The sequence below is a fragment of the Poromitra crassiceps genome (genome assembly GCF_964638095.1).
Source record: "Poromitra crassiceps genome assembly, chromosome: 8".
Taxonomy (NCBI): domain Eukaryota; kingdom Metazoa; phylum Chordata; class Actinopteri; order Beryciformes; family Melamphaidae; genus Poromitra; species Poromitra crassiceps.
In genome coordinates this window covers 54,123,225-54,133,611 of record NC_139629.1, presented here as the reverse complement: position 1 = coordinate 54,133,611, position 10,387 = coordinate 54,123,225, and the positions used below count along the sequence as shown (strand labels likewise).

The window sequence follows — 10,387 nt, the reverse complement described above, 5'->3', positions numbered from 1 at the left end:
AAAATCGGCTTAGTCCAAAGGCATTTTTACTAAAAACAAATATTGAAATACCAAAAGGTATTAAGTAATATGTTTCAATATTTTTTTCCATACGCAAAACAAGTGTGGTGGGAAAAAGCCTTAAAAATATAGACTTTGCCTTTTCTTTTCTCCTCCAACTACCAAGTTTACAGACATAAGCGTGAACTACACAACTTCAAATATACAAAAAGATATCAAACAGGTACAAGCATATACAGTATTTACAATCTCAGCTCTGGCGTGGACTTGGAGTTATTACCAGGGACCACATTCAAAACAATGCTTGTTTCTCATAGTTTGATACTTTAAAAAAAAGTGTTTCCGTGGGTATAAAACAGAATGTTTCTGCAATTGCCTAAAGAGAAAGGGGGTAGATCACTACCATGCCTACTAGACTATTACAAAGCGGCACAATTAAGACCACTTGCATGCTGCTGCAACCCAGAATACACTGCAAAGTGGAAAGAGTTGGAAACATCACAGCTAGATATACCTATACAAGCTATGCTGGGTAGTAAAACACTGTACGAGAAACACTCTAATAGGTTAAATCAATGGTCCAAAATCCCCTTTAGAATCTGGTTTAAGGAATGCAAACCACCATCACTTGAGAGACAGTCTAGACAGCTGAGATGGGTTGCTTTTGATCCAGACTTTAAACCAGCAGGGATTGACGGAAGGTTTAAGCAGTGGTTTAGACAAGGCATCACTTCATACTGCTCAATTTCATCAAACTGTGAACTGGTCAGCTTTCAGGAAATTTCTGATACATATGGGTTAGAAAAGATAGACTTCTTTAGGTATTTACAAACCAGGGCTTATTTTAATGATAAGATAAAACATACAAAGAAAGATGACACTAATATAGTTGACGTATTTACCAACATGTATACAGTTAAGAGTAACAGGAAACTTGTCTCAATACTGCACTCAAGTATTCAATCCATGAAGAAACACACAACAAATAAGGTTAGACTAAAATGGGAAAAAGAGGCTGGAATTGTAATCTCAGAGGAGGACTGGATGAATATGTGCAACGTACAATCTACCTCCACCAGCTCGGGTTTTTGGAGAGGATTTTGTTGGCGGAATTTGATGAGGTATTTTATAACTCCTAAGTTAAAAGGTTTACAGATGGGTGACCTGGGAAGGAGTCTATGTTGGAGGAAGTGCGGAGAACAACTGGCAGACCACTTCCATATATTCTGGAGTTGCCCCTCCATCCAGACATACTGGCAGGAGGTATCACAAGCAATAAAGGATATATTTGGTAAAGAAACTGATTGCTCTTTCCCTACAATCTACTTGGGTAACATTGCAACCGATTTGATATCACAGGACAGATATCTCTTAAAAATACTGCTGGCAGCCAGCAAAAAAGCTATAACAAGAAAGTGGCTGCAGTCCGATCCTCCAACAAAGATTGACTGGACAGAAATAGTGACCAACATACAGAGCATGGAGAGAATTACCTTCTCTTTAGTGACCAACATACAGAGCATGGAGAGAATTACCTTCTCTTTAGTGACCAACATACAGAGCATGGAGAGAATTACCTTCTCTTTGAACTTACAGCTTGACAAGTATTCTAAGTACTGGGAGAAATGGATTGTGTTTACATGTACGAACTGAGTTGAATCCCCCACTAGTAAGTCTATGTATGTAAAGGTGACCAACTGTCTGTTTTGTTTTGTTTTTGTTTTGTTTTCCAGTATGTTCTACTTGTGCTTTGTTTCATGAAAATGTACAAAAATAAAGTATAAAAAAAAAAAAAAACAGAATGTTTCTGGAACAGTTAGTATGTGTCATAGTGGTTCATCACCCTCCCTCCCCTCAGGTCCATAATAATAATAATAATAACTTGGACTTATATAGCGCCTTTCTCGAACCCAAGGACGCTTCACAGGAGAGAACAAAACAAGGAACGGTAGACACACAAAAGACGAGCGCACAGGGACAAAAATAAAACAAAGCAAAAGGCACAAGAGCACAGAGAGGGACAAATACTGTAGACAGGCAAGAACAGTTAATTAGGGCCAAAGGCCTTGGTGAACAGATGAGATTTGAGTGGCGTTTTGAAGGCGTCCAGGGTGGGAATGTTCCTGATATCAGTGGGGAGTGAGTTCCAGAGGGTGGGGGCTGAGACGCTGAAGGCCCTGTCCCCGAAGGTCCGCAGCCTGGTCCGGGGGGTGACAAGCAACCCGGAGTCAGAGGACCTCAGGTTCCGGGGGGGGGGAAGGGGGGGGGGGGGGGGGGGCATGGAAGTGGAGGAGGTCGGAGAGATACTGGGGGGCACGGGCATGGAGGGACTTGTAGGTGAGGAGGATGATCTTATATATGATGCGGGACTTGATGGGGAGCCAGTGGAGGTGAATGAGGGTGGGGGTGATGTGCTGCCAGGGCTTGGTGTGAGTGAGAACCCTGGCAGCTGAGTTCTGGACATACTGGATCACCCAAGCTCTACCATCTCCCTCTGTGGAAGGGTGGGCACACAAAGCCCGGCCTCCCGTTTCGGAAATGCCCCCGTCCCCTGTCGTCCATGCCCGCTGGTCCCATAGGGTGCCGTGGTGGGAAAGGAGGGCCGCGGGGGCCGAAGGGCATGGGCATCCTGAACCGATCCGGTGGAAACATCGGCCCTCTGGGCATCATTTGAGGGGGCATGTGTGACATGTTTGGAGGTGGGAGGAATGGAGGTAGATGAGGATTTGGCATGGCCGGGTTTGGCATGCCCGGGGGGTGCTGCAGGGGCGGCATACCCAGTCTGGGACCCACCGGGCCAGGCAGGCTCATCATGGGCGCTCCTGGAGATCCCAGCTGGTCTTGGCTGGATTCCTCTGTGGGTTTTCCAGCTAAACCTGCTAAAGGAAAGCACAAGTGTCAAAACATCAAACCAATTACAATCATGGTGAAAATATTGAAATATGGATCTTTTCATATAAATACTGAAATATACATTGTTTCATATACAATACCTCAAGTCCAAAGAGTAAACATTTAAACCAAACCTGGTTATAAGCTCCCACATTTTACCTTTAGGTGATACTTGAAAAAAAAAAAATTTAACCTTTATTTATACAGGGGGAGGGAGCGCCCTATTCACATTCCCCCAACATTCACACCTGGAAGCTGACCAGTACAACCACAGTCTGATCTGCTGGCCACTGATCAGCTCCACTGAGAGCGGTTGGGGTTAAGGGCCTTGCTCAAGGGCACCTCGGTGGTGGTAATGAGCGAGGGGCCATCTTTCCCCACCTAAATTTTTCCTGCCGGGCCCGGAGATTGAACCGACGACCTTCTGGTCACAAGCTCGCTTCTATAACTTTTAGGCCACCACTGCCCACAATTCCACAATTTCATCCCACATTTCATACATGTCTTACCTGGTGGCAACTTCATGGGGTCAAATCCTGGGGTGATGAAAGGGGATGTAGGAGACAGCAGGATGGGGCCAGGAAAAGCAGGTAGACCTCCAGCTATGGCTGCTGCCTGTTGACTTGCTGGCTGGCACCTGCAAGACAAGCACAAACAGTGGCATCCCAATTTAGATGAAAGTCAAACCAGGAATAAAGCCTTCATGCGATGAACTGCTCAAAAGAGAAACGACATCACCATGTCCTGATTCCACAGTACGAGGGGTGTCTCTGGAAAAATCTGCAATTGTCAGTAAACATTTATTTTAAAAGCTTACTATGTCCAGGATTCATTATTCAAATTGCAAAACATTTATTCCAACTTTGGTGTGATGTTTCTGGTAAGGCCTCCCTCCATGGGTGGCGCTCGTGGCGCTGTAGCAATGGCTCGCATTCTCCACAATCCAAATGTTGTGTAGTTTAGAAAATCTCAAATGGACCCATACAAACATGAACAGCGGTGGGAAATGTAATGGAGAGACCAGAGCATATACAGTACAAGTAAATGTTACCTGAGATTCTTTATATGTTTCTTTAAAACACTGTGGAACAGATAATACCTCCTATTGCATGACATTGACAATGCATTTGAAAGGGGCTGGATGAGTACTTTGACAGAGTATAGAATAACTGGTGACTGACTGTTGTTACAAACCAAATGCCTCAAGATATACAGGGTCACTTCAGTACGGAGGTGGTTCATTGATCGGTGATGTCATCAGTGACAATGTTATGTTGGTCTGAGGCTATATAAGATGTGGGTCTCAGGCCATATATAAGAAAGAATTCATAACAGATAGAGAACCATGTTCTTCCAGTGGACCTCCAGTCACCAGGTCAAAGCCAGTACCGATTAAGCAAAAGCATACCTCAGTGACAGGTGGCACTGGGCTGTCCGCCTTGACATCCACGCTGACTGGCGGCCAATGCAGGAGGCTGTAGATGTCGCGCTCACGGCCGCAGGGGCGCCTCTGGTAGGTGGCAAACATCCGCCGAGCCAACATCTGAGCCTGGCGGTCAGCAACAGGCGGTGTTTTCTGAAACAGGAGAGGGAGATAAACGTGTGTGAGTTCAGTTTGCCTGTTTGTCTGTGGTGCAAAACGACAGAAAGAAACAAAGCCTATTAAATTTGGTCTTTTTCTTGGTGGGGGGGGGGCTTTCCCTTTTAAAAATCCTCACTCAAGCATGGAGCGTTTTTTTGTGTGCTTTGTTTTGATTTCCCCTGCAGTCGCGTGCAGTACAGTTCAGTACGCAACGATCACACGGACGGGAGCCAGCTGGTTTCGTCTGTTTGATGTTGTTGACTGTAAACATGAAAGCCAGATTAATGCCAATTCTGGCTGCAGCAGCGGAGGTTGAAGATCCCCCTGGGAGGAGAAGAGGTACGAGGAGGAGTGACATTGATCGCTGATGTCATCAGTGACAATGTTATGTTGGTCTGAGGCTATATAAGATGTGGGTCTCAGGCCATATATAAGAAAAAATTCATAACAGATAGAGAACCATGTTCTTCCAGTGACCTCCAGTCACCAGGTCAAAGCCAGTACCGATTAAGCAAAAGCATACCTCAGTGACAGGTGGCACTGGGCTGTCCGCCTTGACATCCACGCTGACTGGCGGCCAATGCAGGAGGCTGTAGATGTCGCGCTCACGGCCGCAGGGGCGCCTCTGGTAGGTGGCAAACATCCGCCGAGCCAACATCTGAGCCTGGCGGTCCGCCCAGATGTTTTCTGAAACAGGAGAGGGAGATAAACGTGTGTGAGTTCAGTTTGCCTGTTTGTCTGTGGTGCAAAACGACAGAAAGAAACAAAGCCTATTAAATTTGGTCTTTTTCTTGGTGGGGGGGGGCTTTCCCTTTTAAAAATCCTCACTCAAGCCCAAAAGATTGCAAAGTGAGTCTGCAATGTAATCAATCAGCCTTAGATGAATGGAATAGCAATAGCACAACAAAACTCAATGACTGATTCATTCATTGCTCACATTTGGATGTGTCTTGGAAAGCATGTTATACAATAAGCGTATTCTTATTTATGAGACAGATCCACTGACCTGGCAGAGTCGTTTCTTCAGCGGCGGGGGTGGCTGTGGGGGGAGGGGATGGCTCCTCCCTCTCCTTTTCTCCTGTGGGAGGGGCGGGGGAGGGCACCGTTTCCGGGGCAGCGGCAACTGTCTCTGTGGCCATGAACAGGAGGCGGAACGGGCGGAGGAACTCCCTGGCAGCTTGTATCTTCTCCTCTAGGATGATGGGCTTCCAATTTTCTGAAAGAGGAGCGGGAGAGAAATGTGTGTGAGTTCAGTTTGCCTGTTTGTCTGTGGTGCAAAACGACAGAAAGAAAGACAAAAACTGACGATGACAAAGAAACAAAGCCTATTAAATGGTGTCTTTTTCTTGGTGGGGGGGGGTAAGCTTTCCCTTTTAAAAATCCTCACTCAAGCCCAAGAGATTGCAAAGTGAGTCTGCAAAGTAACCCAATATAGTGAGTGAGATAAGATCATAGTTGCTGAATGGGACCAAAGTCCAGGGACCCACCCTCTTTGTACTGGTACTTCTTGTCGGTGGCGTCCGACTTGGGAGGCTCCGGCTTAATGTTCTCAGCATCCACCAGTTTGTCCTCCTTGTCCTCCCAGGTGAGGTCAGGATCCTCGGGGGCAGGAGAGGAAGTGGCGGGGGCCTGGGCTTCTGGTGCCGGGGCGGCGGTCGGCTCGGGCTCCGGTGGGGCCTCCACCACCTGATCCTGGAAGGAAGCAGGGAGGGCAGAGAGCGATAGGGGAGGAAGATTAGTGCAGGGTCCCCAGTAGAAACGGCCCACCAAGTGACTGGCAAACAGGCAGGTTGAGAGTGGAAAACAAACAAAATCACACACACCTCTGCATAGGCATCCAGGAGGTCTCCAACAGCCTCCTCCTTGTTCAGTTCCTTCACCTTCCTCTTCTTCTCTGGCACAGACACAGCAGCTACAGGAAGGAATACAATTACAATCAGCCTTAGATCAATGCAGAGTCTGAGCAATAGCACCACAAAACTCCATGACTGATTCATTCATTGCTCTTGGATATGTCTTGGAAAGCATGTTATAAAATAAGCTTATTCTTATTTATGAGACAGATCCACTGACCTTGCATAGTCGTTTCTTCAGGGGCGGGGGTGGCTGTGGGCTGAGGGGATGGCTCCTCCCTCTCCTCTTCTCCTGTGGGAGGGGCGGGGGAGGGCACCGTTTCCGGGGCAGCGGCAATTGCTGCAACTGTCTCTGTGGGAGGAGATGTCTCTGCCTCAGTGACAGGTGGCGGCACTGCGCCCCCGGGCGCAGCCTGGGCGGGCGCTGCTTGGGCGGGCGCTGCTGCCTGGGTGACTGGCACTGCCTGGGCGATCTTGCTGAGGCGGCTGGTGTCAATGGGTCGGCTCTTGGTGAAGATGGGCGCCGTGTTCCAGCCCTCGTCCTGGGGAGCGCTGCGTGGGCCCGGGGTGTGAGGGCCTCCGCGGCCCCCGGGACCCCCTCCGCCCATCTTGGAGAGGAGAACCTGCTGGACCTTCATCTGCTCCCTGTTCTCCTCCAGCTTGGCGTCTTTGTGGATCTGGTCGATGGTCTTGGGGCCCGCCTCGCCTCGCCTGGGCACCCAGTTGCACTGGGGTTGGAGAGAGATGGTGAGTACAGCTTTTGCGCAGAAAGGAAAGAATAAAAGTGTGTGTGCTTCAGTGTAAACCTCATTGGCCAATGTGCTGACTCGGACCAGCTCATCTTGCCTTGTAAAAACTGCTGCATTCTTTCAGGGAACAGAATTTAGCCAGGAAGCCACATTCATTCTAATGCCACTACACTGAACGGGCTTTATAGAGCAGCACTGAAATAAGAGGGTGAGGGGGAAAACAGTCCAGTGGCTTTGTAGTCCGCTACAGCAGTGGTTCTCAACCTGGGGGTCGGGACCCCCCACGGGGTCGCGGGATGATTGTCAAAAGAGAAATGATGATAAAATCTCCCATACCAATGGTTTAATGTATTATGAAGCTATATAAACTATGAGAACCATTTCAGTGAGTGAGTGAAATCAGTGTTGGCTTGGGTTGCGGCAGGAGGAGGTCGTATGGTATGGTGCATTGCCCTCAACACTAATGGCTGTGCTCATTGCCCTCAACACTAATGGCTGTGCTCAATTGGCTACGGCCATTTTAATACAACCACATGTCCTTTAACTGCAAACAACTGTTGCTGGCCAGCCAACATCGCTGTGAGGAGACGCAATGAAGCAGCACAAGAGACCAAGAGACCTCTATTCATTCTTAAGTCACTAGGCCTCACTGGTAAGTTAGCAAAAACATGGACTTCTTTTCAGAAGACTGCTAGAGTAAGCTAGGGTTGAACTCACCCGTCGCAGGTCCACCATGTCCTGCAGCATAAAGCGGATCCTGGAGGAGATTTTCCTTTCCTTGATGATCTTCTCCATCTGGTTGAAGTACTGGTCCATCTGAGGCTATAAAGACAAACCAAGACGCTTTGGTGAGCGTACGTTTCATTGTGTTCAATTTGCAAGCCGAAACAATGTAAACCATACCGAACTTGCCCATTCCACCACTACACTAGACCTAACTCTTTCTCAAGATCTCCTCTATGTGTGCGTTGTTGTACCTTGGCCTTCTCGAAGTCCAGGTCCTTGCCGATGGTGGACAGCAGTCTGCAGAGGGACTCCAGGGACTCCTCGTCGTGGTTCTTGAGCAGCTTTCCAATGCAGGAGTGCATGATGGCCTCGCTCAGCATTTTGATTTTGTACAGTTCACCGATGAGCTTGATGTTGCCGAGGGAGCGTTTTCTCGCCTTGGCCTTAGACTCCTCCAGCTCCTCTCTGAGCTGCTTGGTCTCGTCCTGCAGAAACAGAGAGGTCAGAGGTCAGGGAAGGGAGCGGGACAGGGTTGGCTTACATTACATTTCTGGTGAATTTATGCGCACAGATAATTTAAAGTCCCTGGAAACCAGAAATATTTTATTATTATTTAGCATTTTGAGTTCATCACATCACAGGAGCCTATGTTAATAAGCCACCAGCCAAATTTGAACGATGATGAACGTCGCAAAGTATATAAATTTAGGTTTGACAGTCTGGCAAAAGTAATGAGAATCGATTATTTTTTAGAGTGTATTTTCTCCCGCGGACTGTGTGGGCGTGTCCCGTCTACAGCAGGGAAATTTCTGTCTCTCGGAGAGCGCGAGAGAGAGGGGGGGAGGGAAACGGAGAAAGAGAGAAAGAGAGATCGACACACACACACACACACACACACACACACACACCGTGTGTGTGTGTGTGTGTGTGTGTGTGTGTGTTCGTTGCTCGGAGAGGGAGAGACTCTTGCTGCGACTGCACAGCGTGTGTGTGTGTGTATGTGTGAGTAACCTCGCGTCACCAGGCTGTGTCTCTCTCTGTGCTCTCTCTCACACGAGGGGAGAGAGAGAGAGAGAGAGAGGAGAGGAGAGGAGAGAGAGAGAGAGAGAGAAAGAGAGAGAGAGAGGAGAGGAGAGGAGAGGAGAGGAGAGAGAGAGGAGAGAGAAGAGAGAGAGAGAGAGAGAGAGAGAGAGAGAGAGAGAGAGAGAGAGAGAGAGAGAAGCATAGCGCTCGGCACAGAGTGGGAGGGAGGCAGACATACTGAGCGAGCGCTGTCACTGGGGGCAAAGAACGGACAAAAGGAGGGTGGGTGCGGATTGCGCGCGTGTACAAAGGTTATATAGAGCTTATGCCGTCACAAGCTCCTGCATTTTAGCACCTCGCGCACTGCTGTCTTCAATGAGGAAGTATCTTGTAGAATCTTGTAGAAAAGTGTCGATTTTAAGGCTTTGGGTTGAAAGTAATGTATAATAATTTCGGAGGCACAAAATTACTAACATAAGACCCTAAATAACATAGTTAGAACGTTTTTGTGGATTTTGGTTTCCAGGGACTTTAACACTAAACATCAGAAAATTTGACCAAATTGGATCTTAATGTAATGGTGCAAATTCTTCCTCCCAACACACGGTCACCTTCAAATCCCTCCCACCACACTTCAAGGTTTGACCATCAACTCGACTCGACCCTCCCCCTTCAATATATTCTGTGGCAGGCACATACTGTACATACCCCTGAGGCAGCGTCCAGTTCTTTCTGCTTCTTCTCAAAGATGTCGTTGTCATCTTTGTCCTTCTCAAACTCCTTCTGGCAGCGCTTGAGTAGCAGCTTGCGGAAATCCACAGTGACTCCCGGCTCATCTGTGGTGGGGACTTTTAGCTGAGGAGAGCAGAGTAAAGGGACAGTTAGGGTACACAGTTGGTTAACTTGGTTGAGGACGTATAAGGGAGAAGGGGTGGCTCTCAGTTCCTTCATCTCATCACTTAATAAGTCAGTGGCTCAGAGACGTGGCACAAGTTAAAGGAACACTGCCCATTTTCAACCAGCTTTGTATCATTAGAACATCAGTAGTATATCAGAAAACTGTAAACTGTTTTGAAGTCTGTCATTTAATTTGACAGTTAATGAGTGTTAAAGTGTGGACCAGTGACATCACTGGTCCACACTAACTCAAATTAATAACTCATTAACTCAAATCAACTCTCAAGAAACTCCATGTCATATTGCACGGGGGCCACTTGGGCGACTGCCATGTGTACCTGAAGGAGACAACATTTGTAGTCTTGAGGGGCATACTTGTACATTTAAGAGCAGAAATTAATTTAGGCTCACCTGCCAAAGACTGGCACACTAGAGTTTACCGGCTAGGAATAAAAGGTGTGGTCTAGCTAGAAAACCACGTAGGAGCACATGTGAAACTTGTAATGTAGCGATAGATGTCTACAATTGTTATCAAGCTGCTGAAGTTGCATTCCTTTGCTCTGAAAGAAATGAATAAAAATGTGATTCTTATTCCTTCCTCTGAAGGCAGGTGTTGACGTATCATGAGGGCAGTGTAGGAAATTTAAAAAATATTTTGGGGGCAA

General features: G+C 47.5%; 1 protein-coding gene across 1 annotated transcript in view; it reads right to left on the bottom strand.

Moving 5' to 3' along the window:
- Positions 1-2,047: 2,047 nt before the first annotated feature.
- The window catches only part of LOC310780808 (uncharacterized protein), a gene marked incomplete at both ends in the record, with an annotated part of 118,416 nt that continues 110,076 nt past the window's right edge, over positions 2,048-10,387 (bottom strand). Inside the window, 11 exons of the mRNA XM_083641310.1 lie at positions 2,048-2,198; positions 2,486-2,876; positions 3,402-3,522; positions 4,301-4,468; positions 4,998-5,161; positions 5,962-6,166; positions 6,298-6,386; positions 6,728-7,055; positions 7,794-7,898; positions 8,054-8,287; positions 9,534-9,680. Of these exons, the coding sequence (XP_083497436.1) occupies positions 2,048-2,198; positions 2,486-2,876; positions 3,402-3,522; positions 4,301-4,468; positions 4,998-5,161; positions 5,962-6,166; positions 6,298-6,386; positions 6,728-7,055; positions 7,794-7,898; positions 8,054-8,287; positions 9,534-9,680 (2,103 nt within the window). The remainder of the gene's footprint in view (positions 2,199-2,485; positions 2,877-3,401; positions 3,523-4,300; positions 4,469-4,997; positions 5,162-5,961; positions 6,167-6,297; positions 6,387-6,727; positions 7,056-7,793; positions 7,899-8,053; positions 8,288-9,533; positions 9,681-10,387) is intronic.